Source organism: Crocodylus siamensis, chromosome 11, assembly GCF_052110815.1.
Source record: "Crocodylus siamensis isolate JL-2025a chromosome 11, ASM5211081v1, whole genome shotgun sequence".
NCBI lineage: Eukaryota > Metazoa > Chordata > Crocodylia > Crocodylidae > Crocodylus > Crocodylus siamensis.
The window spans coordinates 51,466,169-51,486,390 of NC_143405.1; the positions used below are offsets into that span (position 1 = coordinate 51,466,169).

The 20,222-nt window shown below is 45.3% G+C and overlaps 1 protein-coding gene across 3 annotated transcripts in view; it reads left to right on the forward strand.

Annotated features, from left to right (window-relative positions):
• The window catches only part of NR2C2 (nuclear receptor subfamily 2 group C member 2), a 93,142-nt gene that overhangs the window by 52,023 nt on the left and 20,897 nt on the right, over positions 1–20,222 (forward strand). For all 3 annotated transcript variants that reach the window (XM_090022687.1, XM_090022688.1, XM_090022686.1), the window contains 7 exons: positions 2,897–3,097; positions 9,252–9,354; positions 10,788–10,967; positions 12,017–12,164; positions 15,159–15,252; positions 16,904–17,037; positions 19,249–19,426. In XM_090022687.1, coding sequence (XP_089878813.1) covers positions 2,897–3,097; positions 9,252–9,354; positions 10,788–10,967; positions 12,017–12,164; positions 15,159–15,252; positions 16,904–17,037; positions 19,249–19,426 — 1,038 coding nt within the window. The remainder of the gene's footprint in view (positions 1–2,896; positions 3,098–9,251; positions 9,355–10,787; positions 10,968–12,016; positions 12,165–15,158; positions 15,253–16,903; positions 17,038–19,248; positions 19,427–20,222) is intronic.

A 20,222-nucleotide genomic window follows, 5' to 3' on the forward strand; every position in this document is an offset into this window, starting at 1 on the left:
CATTCCTTATATTTTATAAGGATTATGGGACTTGCCCTGCAAAACATTACTCACACAGGTAGCTTTTACAAACAAATCATCACATTTTCATAATTAACTGTAATTTAACAAAAAACCTTGTGTTGGAATTGTGTATTTGTTTTTAACCAAAATAGTAACAATCTTAGGTACAGACCTGAGATTGAATGCTGTTGATTTTTCTCTCTTATTTTACCAGCAGAGGCTAGTTTCACAGTTTACTAATACTTTTCACTGTTTCAGAATGGGTGAGTTTGACTTCATAGGGCACATCCAGACGAGTGCACGCATGCCTCTCGCCCCGTCTCAAACCCCTTTGAGGCAGGACAAGAGGCACATGTGGGAACAAAAAAGGAGGGGGGGATTAATGGGTGTAGGTGTGTGAGAGGTGGCAGGGGGATGTGGGAAGATTTGGGGAGTAGCAGGGGAGATGTCCCAGGGGCTGCGGTGGGTATGGACCCAGCCCAAACCTGTGCAGCTTGTTAGTTCGGCTTTTCACCGGAGCGGGTTGCAGGGCTCTGAGAGGTGTTCACAGGACCCGTGCCTCCTGGAGCCGTGCGACCCACTCCGGTGCAAAGCCAGACTAGCGAGCCATACAGGGCTGGCCCAGGCCCTGCCATGCGCCACCCCCTGTGCAGGCAAAGCGGGGCAGAGGCAGGTCCCAGTGCAGTGTGCAGGAACCGTGTGCCACGCCCAGCCAGGTCCTACTGGCCCTGGGGCCCCTCTGCCACCCAGCCAGGCCAGGCCCTTGGTGGCAGGACCCAGCGCAGTATGTGGGGACCACGTGCTGGGCCCAGCTGGTTCCTGACACCCTTGGGGCCCCTCTGCCACCCAGCCGGGCCAGGGTGCTGGCAGCAGGACCCAGCATGGTGTGCGGGGACCACGCACCCGCCGGGTCCTGCCGGCCCTGGGGCTGCTCCTGCAGGACTGGGAGTAGCGGCGCTGCTGCAGGTAGGCATCTGTGGTGGCTTCCCAGGCCTGGTCTCTGCGTACTATGCTAGGTCCTGTCACCAAGGGCCTGGCCCAGCCAGGTGGCAGAGGGGCCCCAAGGACAGCAGGACATGGCTGGGCCCAGCACACAGTCCCCGCATGCTGTGGCGGGTCCTGCCATAATGGCCTAGCCCAGCCAGCCAGCAGAGAGGCCCCAGGACCCGGCTGGTCCCAGCATGTGGTCCCCACGTGCCACACTGGGGCCTGCTGGGACCCTGGGCAGGGGGGCTGTGTCCCTCCAGGGTGCCTGGAACCCTGGGCTGGGGGACTGGGGCCCTGTGGGAGATAGGGGCTGTGGCCCTCCAGGGAGGACCTGGGGCCCTGTGGAAGGGGGCATTCCATGTGCTGGGGGGGAGGGAGGGGGCTGCACCCTATGGGGGCCAGGGGACCCACTGCTCCTGGGCAGCCTCCCCACAAGGTCCCCCACACCCACAGTCTGCCCCAGCAATCACCCTACACCTACCACACACCAACCCACATCCCTCCACACCCCCCGGCCTTTCCTCACACCCCTTCCCACCCCCTTCCTGCAAACACCACATCCCCCCCATCACACACCCATCATGTGCAAAGAAAACGAAAAGTACACATCAACACATACAGGTATTTAGAATTTATTTTATGATGATGATAGAGACACTGGTAGGCTTTCACATTGCTTTAACATTGTAAATATACCAATAAAGCATTGCCCAACTGATTGCTCTCTCTCTCTCTCTATATATATATATATGTGTGTGTGTGTGTGTGCGCGCGCGCACGCTTGTGTCTTTGTGTGTATAGAGTGGTCTTTTTGTTTTAATTGTGGAAAAACATGGATTTTGGGGTATTTTTAAAAATAGATTTGGGATGCTGCTGCAGCAGTACAATTGGCACAAGGGGTTCTGTCCCCAGGTACCAAGTGGCTGGGCCCCAGTAGCTCCTGAGAATGAGTAGCCCTGAGCTGCTTGACAGGGCAGCTTTTTGTACAGATAGGGCCAGGACAGAGCAGCTTTTTATACTGCTGGGACCAGCACAGGTGCTGGCCCTGGGCTCTAGCTCCCCCTGGCTGCAAATCCGCAAGGAGCCAGGCAGGGTTATTTTGCCCCAAGTGACACAATTTGCTCCACAACAAAGTGCAAATCCGAGCATATGCGCCAAGGTAAAAAGTCCTGGCTCAAATTTGCACCGTTTCTATATGAGATATTGCAAGTGCACGTGCTTGCATGTGTGGACGCACCCATAAAATTTTCCAAGGTATGTTTACTGTATCATTTTTAATTCATTTAGTGAGTAATTTATGATACTGTCTTACTAGTTTTGCTTTGTGTGGACTGGTTACATGTCTGACTTCATTGCCATGTACAGTATGTTCATATTTTTCATTTAGATGAACATAAGAATCTTAGTCATTATATTTCACAGGTATTCATTTTACACTGTTTGGGTCACATATTATAGAGATTCCTTCCTGACCAGTTTGGTATAATAATCATGATCATAATAATCATGATCCAGCTGTTTCCCCACATATCTTAACTTTTTCCATAATCAGTGCTGCCTGTTCCACAAGCAACTTAAATATCATCTTTCTCTGCAGCAGCACTGTGTATGTGTGTATGTATATATATATATATGTATGTATGTGTGTGTGTGTGTGTGTGTGTGTGTATATACACACATGTATATTTATTTATTTATTTAGAAGGCCTGATTCCACTGCCTTGCACGTTGTATAATCATTTATGCTCATCTTCCACAGATATAAATGACTAAGCAAGTTGCAAGGCAGTGAGGAATCATGGAGATTATCAGGTAAAATAGGATATAGATCTGAGATGCAACCATTTAAAATCTTTTGGTCCCATCTCCTATTATTCCTGATAGAATTCTTCAATGTTTGTTACAGATTGTGACAGATCAGCAAACAGGACAGAAAATCCAGATAGTGACAGCTGTGGATTCATCAGTGTCTCCAAAGCAACAATTTATCTTGGCGAGTCCAGATGGAACTGGGACAGGAAAGGTGATATTAGCAGCACCTGAGACATCTAACGCCAAGCAGCTCATCTTTACCACCACGGACAACATCGTGCCAGGCAGAATTCAGGTAAATGCAATAATTAAAAGAATCCATCCATCCATCTCTTCAGTTACAGGTTTAAGTACATTTAATTGTATAATTAACTAGAATACCTGTGGAGATTTTAGAAATTTTCAGAAGTCTAAGCTTCCTGAATGCACATTAAGTCACTGTTTTGTCCATTTTGATTTTAAGTTTACTTCCTAACATGCCATAGTAAACTGCCTCATGACATTGATTGGGCAAGTAGGTTGTTACAGGTTCGTAAGTCTGCAAATTATGTACCTCATCTGTTTGCCCTTGTGTCCTTCTGCTCTTATCCATTTCTCCCTCCAGTTTGGTCATATATCTCACCTGTGTTGCATGTTCTTATTAAAGGCTAGATCCTGTTAAGACTTTTGTGCATATATAATTTGATGCCTGGGAATAGCCTCATTAATAGCAATGGGAACTCTCACCCAGACAAAGGTACATTTGTACTTACTTCCAAGATTTTGCAGCAGATATTATCTTATATGTTTTTATGGGGTTATGATCATGATTCAGTCTTCTGGGAAGTACTGTAATACATATAACTTATAAAATATTAATAATAAAGATTAGATTTTCTCTAATAAAATAGGAGTTTCCCTCCCTACACCCATATCCACCTCTTTAGAATAAACATCTATTTTTCATTGCTGTCTTTGTGATGGAACTATCACTTAATTAAATAAGAAATGTAAAAAATGACTTACAAGGAGAAAAGTATCAACAGTTTGTTATCATTAAAATTATAATTGGTTTTGAAAACTCTTTTTTAATTAAAAGAAAATGACATTTCATGTTAAAATGTCCCCCAGAATAGAAAGCCTTTTTGAATAATAATTTTATTTGTTCTTAATGGAATAATTTGGACAGAAAAGCACAAGCCCACAAAAGAAAATATGATATAGAATGCAGTATTTTGGCAGAATAATAGTTCCTAAAAATATTTCAAGACAGGTAAACATGAATAAATATCTTATATATGTTGAGTTTCCTCTTTATCGGAAGGTGAGAATTTGTTTCTCCTTAGTACTAAGTGGGTGTGTCAACACGGGACACTCCACTGCTCAGTTGACTAACCTACTGTGCAATTAGACATCACCGTCTACACGTGCACACCATTTACTGCACAAGTGGGACGGCTCCCACCCAGCCCTCAGCTGCATAAGGAAACCCCCACCCAGCCATGGGTGGCTAGGAGCTGCCTCAGAAGTGGGATAGGGCTTATCCCTATGTGCAGGAGGCCAGGAGAGCTCTGTAGTGGCAGAGGTCTCCCCTATATATCAGGACCCCTCCCAATTTGTACAGGGCAAGGAGACTGCTGCCATTGCAGCCAGAGCTCTCCTGACCCCATGCACAGGGGGCTGTCCCCATGCTCCCTGACAGCCCTTGGGCTAGCACCCCGGGGGAGCTTGGAGCTCCACCTGGCTGCTGCAGGGGGCCAGAGCAGGGTAGGAGCAGCTCTGCATCGCAGCAGGAAGCAGGTGCAGACATGTTTCCTAGGAAGGCTTACTGCTCAGTAAGCCTTTATAGCATTAATAGCATGTGTAGACACGCCCAGTGATCTGAAACATAATACAGTACACTGATTCCATGCCCTATTTCACAGGTGGGAAACCAGAATTACCCACCCTGGATCAAAGGCAGGTGCTAGGACCCTGCTACTGTCACTTTTGTTCTCCCTGGCAGCATAGGGAAACTGCTTGCAGCCACCTTTTGTCCCTATGCCTGCACAAGACAGTGGTGAAGCACACCAAGGAGTTTGGGGAGGTATCTGGAGCGAGAGTGAACACAGACAAGAGCGTAGTCCTGGCGGTTGGGAACTGGGGGGATTTGGGGAAATTTGGATTGAGGGTGGAAAGGGAGGAACTGAAAATCCTGGGCGTGTGGATGGATACCCATGGGAAAGGGAAGCGGGCTTGGGAAGTGTTAGGGGGGAGAGTCAACCAGACGGTGGGGTTGTGGAGCACCCGGCATTTATCCTCAAGGGGAAAGGTGCAAGTGATCAAACAGTGCCTGTTGCCAAAGATCTCGTACACGGCGATGGCGTACCCCCCGTCCTGGCTACAGGTCTAGCGGGTCCAGCGGGCATTATGCCTCTTCTTTTGGGGGGGGAAGACAGAGAAGGTGGCCAGGACAGAGTTATATAAGGAAGAGGGCTTGGGGGGATGGGCTCTCCCGAATATAGAGGTTTTTGTTTATGTGCACTTTCTGAAGATGGTCGTGAGAGAAGCGAGGGGCGCAGCGGGACCGGTTTCTGACCTTTGCGTTTTCGGGGGGGGAAGGCTCCTACAGAGGCTGGGACTGTTTGGGAGCGGGTGGCGGGGGGCGTGGGCTTGGCGGATGTCACTCCCTTATGCACGCCTTGGATCCTTTGTTGCCAGGGAAGGCTTGGCAGGGTTAGGGATGGAAGGGCTGGCAGATGCCAGGGAAGTCCTTAAGTTCCTCAGGGGGAAGCAGAGAATGGCTGATGTCGGGGAGTTGAGCACGGACAAAGTCAGCAGGGTGTGGAGAGGGTTGGTGGGGAAGGAATGGAAAGGGGAGCATGAGGAGCTGGCATGGAGGGCCGTGAGAAACGCACTGCCAGTGCGACAAGTACTATATCGATGGGGACTCTCACGGTCCCCCAAGTGCCCAAGAGAACTTTGTGACGAACCCGAGGCCGTGGTGCATGTTTTGTGGGGTTGTTTTTATGCACAGAAGGTGTGGGGGAGGACAGGGGTTTTTTTGAAGGAGACAGGGAGGGCAACGGGGATCACGAGTGAAAACGTGCTCTATGGTTTGACAGAGGGGACGGATGGGTCATGGGGTGTGAGGGTGCTTGTCACATGTATTAAAGTAGCAATTTGGAAAGTGCGTTCCCTGCTAGCACTAAAGGGCTCGTGCTTTTCAGTGGTAGAGTGTCTGCAATTAGCTGTGCACGAGTTGTATTTCTATAGCGGTAGAGGAAAGCAGAGAACGCAAGGAGGGGATACAATGCCCTGGGAAGGGCTGGACTTCAGAGGGTTGTTTCAGCCCTGCGTAGGCATAGGATAGTTTAAGGGACAGCATATTTGCCAGCAAGGGTTGGGGGGGGCTTTCAGCAGGTCGAATGCGACATTGAATATGTGAATATTATGTAATAAGGTGGGATTCTGGTTCCACAATGTGTTTAATAGTGCCTGTTTTTGTTTTTCCCCTCTGATAAAATGGATAAGGGGCTCCAAGAGTGGGTGAGGGAACTTGGAATTATATAAGAAGCAAGTTAAATGATTTCTAAATGGGTTTTCAGCAAGTCACAAGTGATATTGTTTCTTCTGTGAATGTTAGGAAATTTTGTGAAAGTGAGTTAGTATTAACTTTGTGAAACCTCAGGTGGGTTTCATTTATTTGTTGTTTTTCTTAATGTGTTTGATAGTGTCAGTTTTTCTAATAAAATGTTTTTAATAATAAAAAAAAAATAAAAAAAAATGCCTGCACAAGACTATATTTTCAGGGATCCCTCTCCCCGCATTCCGCTCATGTTGAGCACTTTCTTTTTGGTATTGGTTGGTGGAACCGGAGCGTGCTCCGTCCACTCCATGCATTGACCTGGTATTGCAGTGCTTCCAGGACCGGTGCAAAAAAAAAAAAAAAATGCCTGCACAAGACACCTCCTGCTGCCAAAGCCTGAGGTTCTCTAGGCTGAATGTAGCCCACAGGCTGTAGTTTTCCACCTCCTTGCCCTAAATGACACATCAGTTAAACCAAAATGTCCTGAATTTTTGGTGGAATATTTCATTCTAAAATATAAGCCTAGTTTAAAGCTTAACATTTCTCTTTTGAATTATGTTTTAACATTTTGGATAGTGAAGATAGCTTTCTTAACACAATATCAGCAAGTAAATCAACAACAGCTTTTGTAATGGTTGGGTTATGCTGCTTCATTTCCCTCCTCCCCCCTCTATCTCTCACTTCTCCTTTTCTTCTGTGCCATGGCTTTTCCTTCTGCCTACTTCAGCAATAGACAAAGGGTCTATTCCTTCATTCACTGAAGGCCAGTGTGCTGTGGATTACCTTTCATCTACCACATGTTTCAAGTTTGCACACAGGGTCTTTTCACAACCAGTTGATGCATGACAAATACTTTTTACCTTGGTAATTATCATGGTAATTAACACACAGGCCCTTAAATTTAAATTTCATTGGGCAACTTTGACAGTACAAGGAATCAGCAGTACTAAGCCAAACAATTCTTTATTGTTTGACTTAATGTAATATATTAAAACAGCTGTAGTTGTTAAATAGGAACATATGAAACAGGAGAGGAAGGGATCTCCTGGTTCATTAATTGCAATACTTTCTATCATAAAGTAGCCACATCTCATAAACTTAACAAGTTTTATCTAAAAACTTGGACTTTGTTGTGCCCCCCACTGCAACAAGAAGGTTGCTCCAGTGTTTTCTGCGCTTGATGGTTAGAAACTTTCTTCTCTTTTCAACCTAAACTTAGTCATGGCCAGATTATACACATTTATTCTTATGTTTATATTGTTCTTAGGTATAAATACCTCTCCTTGCTGTTTATGCCCCGAAGTATTTATAGAAATAAATTATCTTTCTTCACAACATTCATATTGCTAAGCTAAACAAGCCAAGTTCTTTCAATCTCCTCTTGTTATATAGCTTCTGCATTTCTCTTGTAGTCTTAATAGCTCTTTTATGTACCTTCTTCAGTATCTTTAAAGTAGGTCACCAAAACTGTATGTCTAGTTTTCCAGATGAGGCCTCACCACTGCCTTGTACAGTGTCATTATTCTTCTATATCGGTACTGCAAATATTTTACCTGATTAGGGGTGTACCGATAAAGATTTTTTGGGCTGACACCGATGGCTGATTATTAGCTTGCCATATCGGCCGATACTGATCCAATTGCTGATATTGCAGCCTGACAGCTTGGAGAGCTGAGTCCAGCTGGTAAGTCGAGGGGGGGGGGGCAGGGGGAAGGAATGGATGTGGGGAGGTATATTGAGGTCCCCACAGTGAGGGAGGAGGGGGCTGGGGCTGGGGCAGGTGCTGCCCAACTGGGGCAGGGCGGGGCACAGGATAGAGTTGCAAGCAGCCCATCTTGAGGTGCAGGGAGGATGGGGGAGCGGCTCCTGCTGCTGCGCACACCCCTGCAGCAGGCATAGGGGGCATGTGCCCCCCGGATCTGTGTGCAGGGTGAGGATGGGCTGCCACTGCGGGCTGGGGCCAGGGGTGACACGAGACTTTTCCTGGCAGGGGTGGGGCTGTACTCAGGGCAGGTGGCAGCAGCATTGCGGGGGCAGCTATGGGACCCCACCCTGTAGCCCCAGTCCCAGAGCTGCTGCCACTCACCCTGAACGCAGCCCTTCCCCCCCGCTAGGAAAAGCCCAGCACCACCCCTGGCTCCAGCCTGCCCTTGCCCTGTGCACAGGTCCAGGGGGTACACACCCCCTATGCCTTCCCCAGGGGTGCACACAGCAGTGAGAGCTGCTTCCTTCCTCCCCACATCCCCCCAGATGAGCCACTTGCGCCTCTGCCCCACACTCCACCCCAGCTGGCTAGTGCCTGTCCCAGCCCCAGCCCGACTCCCTCCCTCACTATGGGGGCCTCCATCTGCACCCCCCCCTACACTCCTCTTCCCTCCCCTCTGCCCCTTAACCCCAACAGACTTGCCAGCTGGATGCTGCTCTCCAAGCTGCCAAGCTGGCTGTGTGATTGCTGCAGCTGCGCGCATGCATGTGGCACTTATCGGCAACATTATCGGCCACATCAGCCAAAAAAAGCCGATTGCCAATGTCAATTTTCCTTTTATTGGTATCGATACAATATAGACCAATGTATCAGTGCACCTCTACATCTCAGGCTTACCTTTGCCTTTTTCATACCTGTTAACATGAATTATTCATAGTCATCTTAAGAATTCAGGTCATTCCAGTGCCCAACTAATGGTTTCCCAGTTTATATCAGAAACTCTTAATAGCTCCTAAATCGATGGCCTTGCACTTTAGACTGTTTTCTTTTATTGTGTTCCCATTACTCTCACCTGTAAGGACATCCAGTTCTTCCTTTGTGTTATAGCTGTGTTATACGATCCCCCTTTATAGACAATGCTGCCCAACTTGGTATTATTAGCACACTCCTACTTTTTGTTTTGGCATTTTTTTTTAGATAGTGACAGACTCTGCTTCAGTGGAACGTTTGTTGGGTAAAACTGATGTTCAGCGGCCCCAGGTAGTAGAATATTGTGTGGTCTGTGGAGATAAAGCATCAGGTAAGCAAATATACTTTTGTGACATGAAATGTGTTGAGAAAGTGGGGCAAAGATGAAGTGTATTGGCAATTGCCAACGGTTGCTTGTATACTTTACAGAATTTCATTGTGTTTGATTATTGCTCTGAACAATCAAGTGACATGACGTGACATACTGACCACAACTGGAACAAGCTGTATTCAGCATCCTCTTAGTTAAACTGTGCTTGGTCCAGTAGTAGTCTGCTTGCTGTTATTGGCAACATAACTTTTACTTCCTACCTGTTAACAGGAGTACAGTATGAGGGATACAAGTTTGCTTTCATTTTCATGGCTAGTTTCAGTTCATAGATTTGTTTTGGGGAGCCTACTCAACCCCTAGTAACACTAAAGCTTAGGAACTGACATAGCAGATCACTAGTCTATCTAGTTCAGTTTTTCAGTCTTTCAGAGTGCCCATTTGCTTCACAGGAAGGTCCAAGATCTTTCATAATAGAATAAATAGGCCATGGGGTTGAATATTTAACTTTATCAGTTAAAGGCTGGTTTGTGCCCTAAAGCAAGAAGGATTATTTTAGGCATGCAAGGAACAAATCTATATTTAAACTTCTCTGACATTTCCATTATAAGCCCTTATTTTCAGCCACATATAACTTTTTCATATTGTAACCATCTGACCTGAAATTTCCAAGGCTGGGGGACTGCCTCAAACATTTCAGGCTGGTCATCTAAAATTAGTGTACACTTCTGTCATCTAAAATTAGTGTACCCTTCTGATATAAATGTGTCTCAGTCCCCTAATTTGTAAAATGGGAACAGTAATACAGCATCACCTCATGGGAGTGATGTAAAGGCAAATTAATTAAAGTTTGTGGGGTAGCTAAGCAGTAATGTATTGCCATTGGCATATGGCATTTTTGTGAAAGCACTTGAGGGGTGCTACTTCCCATTTGCTTTTATATATTATTCTGTCTTAATGTAAGCCTGAGTCTTTGTTGACATATAAATCTAAATACATAAAATAATAAAATGCTAAGCAACTAACCTATTAGAACATCAGTAATTCTTTACTCAAGGTATGGATGATAGTAAATTATGTACATATTGAATGATGAGGAGAAAATACATTTTCAGATAGCTCATTTGGTGAGCACTCTTCATCGTGTGCACTGAGTCAGAGGTCCTACATTGTATTGCACGCAATATAGTACATGAATCCTTGACTAGGTTGGGGACTGCCATTATGGAAACCCTTTAAAGCAAACAGACTAAACCTGAAGGGGCTTTTGCAAAAATAATCTCTGTGACATTAGACTGGAGTACTGTTGTCACTGAAGAAATCTACCATGCAATTTGCCAAAATACTTCACCTGCATAGAATAAGATGTTGACATTAAAAATATAAATCGTTTTCTTGGGATAAAAGACTTGTACGTTCATTCTGTTTTCCGTTAGGTCGTCACTATGGTGCTGTCAGTTGTGAGGGATGCAAAGGTTTCTTTAAAAGGAGTGTCAGGAAGAACTTGACCTACAGTTGTCGTAGCAACCAGGATTGTATCATCAATAAACACCATCGGAATCGTTGCCAGTTTTGTAGGCTTAAGAAATGCTTAGAAATGGGCATGAAAATGGAATGTGAGTATTCAGTACCCAGTGTGATGTCACGTACTCCAGGTAATGAATGCAGAGATTGCTGTAAACATTTTCAGCTCCTACTCTAACCATTTCCATGAAAAAACCTAATTCTAATACATCAGAAATGTTCCCTTGCATGCAAATGAAGAGGCATGTTCAGGCCAGAGCTTTTATTATCCCCGCTAGTTTAGCACTTCACATTTTTAAAGTGCTTTACAGACATTAGCTAATTCTTAAAACTCTTGTCAACTTGACTATTTTCACCAAATTGTATGCAAGAAACTGAAGCATCCTAATATTAAATGGCTTGCCCAAAGCCATACAGAAAATTAGAGGTAGGAGTTCCTGGTTGCTAGTCCATTCAGTGGTGGTATTCCAATATTGAAAGCATATACTACACCTGCTTTAAAACTGCTATATAAATGTTTCTGATCATCCGTGTCATTTTAAAGAAAAAATGTGTTTTCCTCTACTTGAGAACTAGAGGCCTTTTTAAATCCTGGAGATATGTATTTAGGAGCCCACTAGCCCTGTTCCTTAATTGGGTGAAAATAATACATTATTTATAAATCATTTACAAATCCACTGTGACTTAGAAGCATACTGTCATATTCCAGGTGGCAGTGCAAAATTTCTCAGCTGAACTGGTCTGTTTTCAGTTTTCATTTCATTTTATTAGGTAGTTTTTAATAAAATGTTTGAGAAATACTATTTGCTCTGAATCTATATATTATTTCCTGAAAAATATGCTATGAGAATTCATCTTCCAGAATGCTTCACATAGTTAAATACAATGTGGTAGAAAACTATGATTCTGGCTCAGTAGACCACTTAAGTGCCACCATCTTCTGAGGGCCACTTAAGTGCCATCATGCTGAGATGTATTGCAAGAACAGGACCTAGGTCCCTTTAGCCATCTTACAGAATTTCCAGTATTGCATTGACTTGAACTGAGCCAATACATGCTGAAATCCCATGTTAGGTATTAACAGGTTTTTTAAAAAATAGATGAATTATTTCCTTTCATATCTGTCTCTATTCTATCGTAGCGGTTCAGAGTGAAAGAAAACCTTTTGATGTGCAACGGGAGAAACCAACCAACTGTGCAGCCTCAACTGAAAAAATCTACATCAGGAAAGACTTAAGAAGCCCTCTAATAGCAACTCCAACATTTGTGGCAGATAAAGATGGGACACGGTAAGTGTTTGTACAATTAATCTGTTTAAGGCTCAGAGGGAAGCTCTTGCGAATTCCAATTAGCAATTAATGGACTTAGTTTCCCTTTTGGAGACAGTGGCAAGTGGACCCAATGGCCATGTCCAAATGAGCATGGCCATATAGTGTGTAGTGCTGCAGAAGCCCTTCCCCCAACCCCCGCACCTTGCAGTACAGGGTTGGTTTTTTTTTACTCCAGGAGATCCCAGGGTCAAAAAAGCCTACGCAGAAAAAAGTGGGGTGATGCACATGGAGGCAGTGTGTGCCAAAAAATTGGAGCCTGGCCAGCTGGAACCAGGCTTTCAGCTGCAGGAGCAATGCAGCTACAGGTTCCCTGGCCCCCAGGACCCTAGGTAAGGGCCACAGTTGCTGGCCGCAACTTCCCCTACCTTACCCAGGGTAACCTGCTGCACTCCAGAGGGCTCATGGCACAGGGCGCATTGTTCCCCAGGAACAAGTAGCAGCAATACAAGGTGTGCTGCTACTAGTTGTCCCCAGGGAGGCAAACGTCTGCACTGGTCTGGACGCAGTCATTGGGTGCATTCAGACATGCAGATATGTGCAGTTTGTGGTGCCACAAACCTCTTTGCAGTGCCATAGACCACATGCCTGGAACATGAAAACATGCACCCCACTGCAGATTTTCAGCACAGGGGCAAAATTTGCCACTGGAAAATCCTGGCAGCAAAAAAAAACCCAGCAACAAACCCCAACAGAACAGCAACTCAAGGGAAAAATGCAGCACAGCACATGCATTTGTAGTGTGTGCTGGAACAAGTGGAGGACTGGCAGTCCAGACCAATGCTCTAGCTTCTAGCCAGGCTCTGTGGTGCCGGATCTGTGCCCCTGCTGCACCAGGGCATCAGGAAATACTGCTGGGGCCACCCCAGGTGCTGGCAGGACATTTTGCTGCCTGCCAAAATGCACATGGAACGGCATGCAGTGGGGCACACAGCAGCAAATAATTTGTGCCACTGCTATTTGTGCCACTGCAAGCACACCCCACTGCCTGTGGGGAAGTGCCCAATGGAAGCAGTAGCTGGTGCAAAAAATATGGTCTCTTATTAAAACCTACTCTAAAGTAGAATTGTAACTACTCTTTTCCCAGAATAGGCAATTTGTTTCTTTGGCTCATTTTTTTCCATACAATTGCCTCCACGTAACTGGGCACAGAAATTCATAGGGATATCATACTGATGGGCACTTTAGAATATACTGGCAAAAACAGGCAGGTAGAAAACAAGAATCTAGCTTAAAAGCCATATTTTGAAAGGTAGATTCAATTTGAGGACTTATTCTTTATATATGGGATTTTGTGGCCCACAACAAAAATATTTAGGTGCAGATAATTGTACAAATAATTTGAATGTCTCAAGAGTCTGAAAACCTAATCTTCCTGTAAACTTACTGTAAACAAAAAGGTGTGTAATTTTGGAGGCTGGAGTGGGAACCCCTTTGAAAATTTGCTGATAAATCATTATGTTTATTGACACACATGCAAAGTCAAATGCATGTGTTTCTTTGATATTTCCTTGTTACCTATCTCTTACACCCCATAAACCGCATTGTAATTAGTAGCCATACAGGAATTATATGTTGTTTGTGTAGAACCTTAGGTTTGAATGACATAACATTGATGTATAATGCAAAGCAAGTCCCTGCCTTAGGGAGTTTACAGTCTCAATGTCAGGCCTCTGGACTATAAACTCCCTGAGGGCCCAAACCTATCATGCATTATTCATCTATATTGTATTATGCAGACATATGCTGCTATAAATATACTACTGACTCCAAAGCACTTTACAAAGGCACAAACTTAAGTTTGGCAAAAGGGGACTTTAGAACATTAGAAGAGGGGCTTAGTAAAAAGAAGAACAAGGCTTCAGTTAGTCAAGCAAATTTGTATAGCTAATAATGGCTTATTCTGTCAAAGTGCCAGAAGAAACCAATGTAAATGAGAAAAAAAATCAGCTTAAAATCAGCTTTTTGTAGCAGAATTATATTATTTCTTCTGCCACACCTTGATGTTACAATTCATAGGGAGGGTATCCCTAGGAGGCAGGACTGGATTTTGGTGTAGGCCCTTGCTGGGGCTGAGACCTCGTTCAGCCTTGGTGTACATTAGTCTAGCTGGGTTTCTTTTGCATGGGGTCAACCACACCAGAACCCCAGGCTTATGGAACCCAGCTTGCCCTTTAGGCTATGGGCCTCGTGGCTTCCTGATCACATCTCTCACAGGCCCTGGACTTGCACCCTCTCAGTCTTTGCTGCCAGGTATTCAGTCTTCTGGCATGCAACAGTCCTCACTCCAAAATGGTTGGGTTTCTGCTTCACATGGCCCACCAAGTTTCAGGCCCTGGGGTGCTCTGTATAGGATGCCCTTGCAGCACCTAGTAGCCTCAAATCCTCCCTTTACAGCCACCCCTGGCCATCCAGTTTAGATGTAAATCAAAAGCATGAGTATCCACTCCCAAAATAAAGCTTCACAAAACACAAGCTCCTCTGTCAGGGTCAATGTCACTCTGCAGTAGCACAAACACAGAGGTTCAAGGTACTTATTTCTTGTTGCTCACAGCACAGGTTTCCTTCCACCCTTGTGGGGCACAGGGTCCTTTCTGCTTAGGCAGTCCAGACTGGCTTCTCCCTGGAGCTCTGCCTCCTGCAGTTTCTACAGGAAGACTGCCCTATCTGGGCCGAGCCCTGGGCTTATGAGCCTTTGACCATCTACTTCTGCCCCAGGCCTGCCAATCACCGCCTGTATCTGGGGTGGGCAGCCATTTTATTTAAGGCATCTTTTTGCTATTTAGTCTGTTCAAGGGACTAAGTTGGCCAGTGGGCCCTGGGTTCCCTCCCTCTCTCAGTAATGAAGCAGGGCCCCTGTTACAAAAACTCAATTGATTTTCCTGTTCAAGAAATATATATATTTGTAGTTCATACACAATGTTATTCATTGTTAGATTCTATGTTTCTGAACAGGTCAGCAGGTCTTCTTGATCCAGGAATGCTTGTGAATATTCAACAGCCTTTGATACGGGATGACGGTACTGTCCTCCTAGCTGCAGACTCCAAGGTAAAACTCCTTTTTCTTCATTACGAAACCCATATTTTTGTTTAATAAATTATTTTGGCTGGACGTTGGACAAAATTTTTCTTATCCTCAGCTGTCACAGAAGTTCCAGATCTCAGCTATCAGGGTTAGGCGAGACCCCCACAGCATCAAGGGAAGTACAATAAATACCTTCTTGTGCTGAGGAAAGGAGAGTGCTAGTTGAGCTGACTTTGGGGTCCACCCATTGATTCTTGCCCTAAGGAAGCAGGTGTAATGGAGATTGCTTCTGTCTCTCTGTAGCAAGTAGACTGAGATCATGATATATATTTACCAGATATATTTTATAATTACATGATATATTTTACTAGAATGATTTCTGTGGTTTAGGATAGATATGTTTAGAAAGTCTTTTCCATCATTAAATTAGCTGATTGAAGAGTACATGTCTTTTCTTGGCAGGCAGTAGCATGCCTGTATTTAGGTCAATAGCTGTAACTCGTTCACCATGCCATGTCTCACCAAGAGTAAGGATTAAAGGTTTCAGAAACTTAAAGACCATCCATAACTAGGGACCTACTGAATTTGTGATTTTTGCAAATTTCATGGAAATAACAAGATCAGGGATTGTCACCTATGTCCACAAAATCCATGGGGAAAAAAAACTTACTAAAATAAAATGCAGGCTCACCAGTGGGAGCCAGTGGTCCTCACGACCTCTGTGGCCTAGCCACGCAGCCTGCTGAAGAAGTGGGGTGCGAGGACCACTGGCGCAAACAGGTAGAGCCACCCTGCCCCTTGCTGCTGGTTGGCTGAGAGGCCTGGCTGTCATGCGAAGCCTCTTAGACAATCAGCATGAGGGGTGGAACCACACAACAAACAGTTCTTTTGGCCAAATAACAGAGAGGGGCAGGGCCACTGGGGCCTCTGAGCCAACCAGAGGCACTGGGAGGGCACCATGATAAACCCACAAAAATGACAGCCAGCCCTGCAGTCTGCCTGCAAAACCCAACTCCTGCCTCGTCAATGGCCGCATCCAAACAAGCGCAGACATTTGATATGTTATGCTGCAGACCTGCCTGTGGCACTATGCACTGCACATGCAGGCGTTCCCCACATTGCTACCTTTGGTCAAAAAAATCCACATCAGGGTCAAAAAAACCCCACACTGTGAAAAAGCAGGACAGCACACATGGCGGCAATGCATGCCACTCAAAACTGAAGCCTGGCTGGCTAGAGTCGCACGCCAGCTGCTGTCCAGGCTTCCTGCCATGGCTGCAGCCCCAGGAGGCCCTCAGGATCCCAGTTAAGGCTGCTGGGGCCAGCACAATTGTTGGCCCCATCCTCCCTACCTCACCCTGGGTAACCTGCTGTGCACCAGAGCATGCGGGACATGGGCACCCCGCAGAGAGAAGTAGCTGCACACAAGGTGTGGCATTGCTAACTGTCCCCAGAGAAACAAATGTCCGTGTTCATCTGGACGCACCCAGTTTGGGTACATCCCTATCCATAACCAAATGTGGGTCACTGTTTTCTGTGAGTTTTCAGGAGAAATGAAAAAGTACAGGGTAATAGGAGAAGGAAATAAAGAGATTTTAAAAATGATGGGAAGATGTATTACGTACAGCATTTCACTTAGAATTTTGATCCGCTAAAACGGTTTCTTTCTTTGTAGGCTGAGACAAGCCAGGGTGCTTTAGGAACACTGGCAAATGTTGTAACTTCCCTTGCCAACCTCAGTGAGTCACTTAATAATGGGGACACTTCTGAAATCCAGCCAGAGGATCAATCTGCAAGTGAGATCACTAGGTATGAACTTGCAATGGCGGCTGATTTAGAAGCCACCCTTTATATTGTCTTCAATTATCCTTATTCATTGAACTAGCATGGGGTAGGCAACATTTTTTGACCCGAGTGCCAGAAAAAACCAATGCCTACCTTGGAAGGTGCTGGAGTGCCGGCATGCCAGAAAAACAAAACGAGGGCAGGGGGTACATGGCAGGATGCCCTGCTTGTGCCCCTTGTCCCCCCACCCAAAGTTCCTACCCTCCAGCCCTGCTGCCCCATGCCTCCCACCCAAAGCCCCTGCCCCCCAGCCCTGCTCATGCCCCTTGCCCCCCACCCAAAGCCCCTGCCCCCCCAGTCCAGGCTCCGTGGCTATCAGCAGCTACCCAGAACCCGGGCCAGCTGCAAACAGCTGCTGCCTCTCGGCCCCAGTTGCCTCCCAGCCCTGGCCCCGGGCTCTGGGGAGGCAGCAGGTACTGGCAGTGCTCCCCGCTGTGCTGGCCTCGCCGCCACTTCTGCAGAGCAGCGTTGGAACCCGGCGCGGCCGGGCACAGTGGGGAGCACAGAAAGCTGCCTGCCACTGAGCTCCTTGCTGCCCTGGCCACGCTTTCCCTGCAGGCGGGGCGGCAGCAAGGGGCACAACCCTGCGTGCTGCCCACGCTGCTCCCGTGCACATAGGGGAAGTGTGACTCGGGCAGCGTGGAGCTTGCAGCAGCAGGCAGCTTCCCTGTGTGGCCCCTCTGTGCGCTGCCACTCTGGGTTGCTGGGGGGGTAGCCAACCCCTGAACTAGCACATCATGATGCCACCACATCAGCAATGTGGAAACTTCCTTATTTTGACTTGTTGTATAACTGCATTAGTGGTCCATGTCTGGCTGCTGTCATTAGCACAGACTCCTCTCAGACTCCCCCACAGCGCTCTTCTCTTTCTGTAGGAACTTTGTCCTATTGTCTTTAAACACAGCACAACAAAATAGAACCAGATTCTATGCTCAGTATGTAACGGTTCACTGGTTTGCGTAAAAATGTCTTTCCTTGAAAGAGGTTGAGTTTCAATAACACTTTAGTGCTATTTTACGTCTCTGAGTTTAATGTTCATGAATGTAAAGAAATGCTAGTTCCAGGCCTTGTGTCAAGTACAGCACAGGCACATGCTATACAAACTACTCCGATACAGCTGTCATGAAGCTGAGCCGTGAACTTCAATGTTTCCTGCAACATTACTCCTGCTTTTACACTGAGAAGGGGTTGATAATGATGGTTTTTAATGTGGGATTAACCTGAGATTAACAACCTTTACTCTAGCTGGCATTTCCAGTCAGAACGTGAACCCCATCTCAAGGTTCCTACTGAATTCACGGTGGAAGTACGGTGCATGGTGGCTCCTTTAACCTTGCATGTTCCCCCACACACACCTTGCCCACCCCACCCTTGCTGCTGATTAGTAGAGAATCCCACTGCTCCCTCCTAATCAGCAGGGAAGCTAAAACCACAGTGTTAAACATGGTGCTGGTTTTGCCTCCCTGCCAGTCAGCAGCAAACAGCAGTGCCGCCCAGCACCCCTCAGCCAATCAGTGCCAGGAAGCAAAAATGGCACCATATTTAAAACTGCAGTTTTCGCCTCCACCAAAGAACACCCCAAGTCTGCCATGAATTTGGTAGGTCCCTACCCATTTCTCTAGTTATTCTCTAGATCCCTCTTATTCATCTTTTAAAACCAAGAAGAAGTAAGCTTGCTTGACTTTCAAAACATGAAGACACATAGTGGTAACATGGAAACTTTACACAGGAAAAACCTGGGATTTCACAACTGCCCAATCCCACAAATTTAAGACCCTAAATAAAGACAACCAAACTTTAGACTCCTACTCTAAAAATCTTGGAAAACCAAGTAGACTGCCAAGACAAGATTTATAAAGTAGAAGCCTAAAGTTAGGTTATCTTTATTTAGGTTTTTAGATTTGTGACCTGATTTTTCAGAGGTGCTGAGCACATTGCAGCTTCTTTTGATTCCAACTCTATAGTCTCTCTTTTTAACTGTTGGTTCTAAGAAATAAATGTCCTTAACCAACAGCAGGATAACAATATGAAATATTGTATTGGCACTAGCATGGAATGGACTTGGGTCTTCTGTAAGCCTGAGCTCTGGTTGTGAGAGAGGAGTCGGGAGTGGCATTAGGGAACAGGATTACATCTGGCCCTGGTCATCTGTATAGGTTATTCTTCTTTTTGCAGGGCATTTGATACTTTGGCTAAAGCACTTAACACCACAGATGGCACAGCAGCCCAGAACTTGGCAGATGGGATGGATCCTGCAGGAGGAGGGAATATTCATGTAATCAGCAGAGATCAGTCAACGCCAATTATTGAAGTGGAAGGACCCCTACTTACAGATACACATGTCACATTTAAGGTATGTACTTCCTGAAATACCACCTGAAGCAAAAATGTAGCCTGGAATGATTTTAGAAGAGCTTTCTTCCATCATTTTATTTTACCCTTGCTGTAAAGGGTATAATAAAATATTTTCATATTTCCCTTGAACAGTGTACTAGACATGCCAGTTTTCACTTAGCACTTTCCTACATGGAACGTTGTTGTCATTTTAGGTTTGGATTTTATATACTATGTGGTTAATATTAATACTATGTGATTAAGAATTTTAATATTAATATATGTGGGTAACTAATTTGTTTTATTTGTTGCTAAAACTTATTTATTAATGTTAACGAATATTAAAATTATATTTACTATGCAGTTAATAAGTATTTTAATCTTAATATATGTGTGTAACTAATTTGTTTTATTTGTTACTAAAACTTATTTTAAACTGCCTCATATCGAGGATGTAGAAATTTGGGCAATTTGTTTCAGATTACAGTGATTTTTTGGGTGATTCTGAGGAACTGTTTTCGTGGAATTGCAGTAGGGGCTTACAGTTTGGAGCTGCAGTATCTTCAAGTGAATTTGAACAGCAATATCTTATTGCTGAGTGGGAGAAACTAATAAGGATGTGCTTTCCTGCTGCTATCAAAGTGCATTGTGTGTAGAGATATAAAAATAATAAAATATTGAGCTAAGAAATCTCTATGTATTCAAAACCTTGAGAGGTACTGTCAGTGTACAGGCATATCTCGGAGATATTGCAGGTTCAGTTCCAGACTACCGCAATAAAGCGAATATCGCAATAAAGCGAGTCACACGAATTT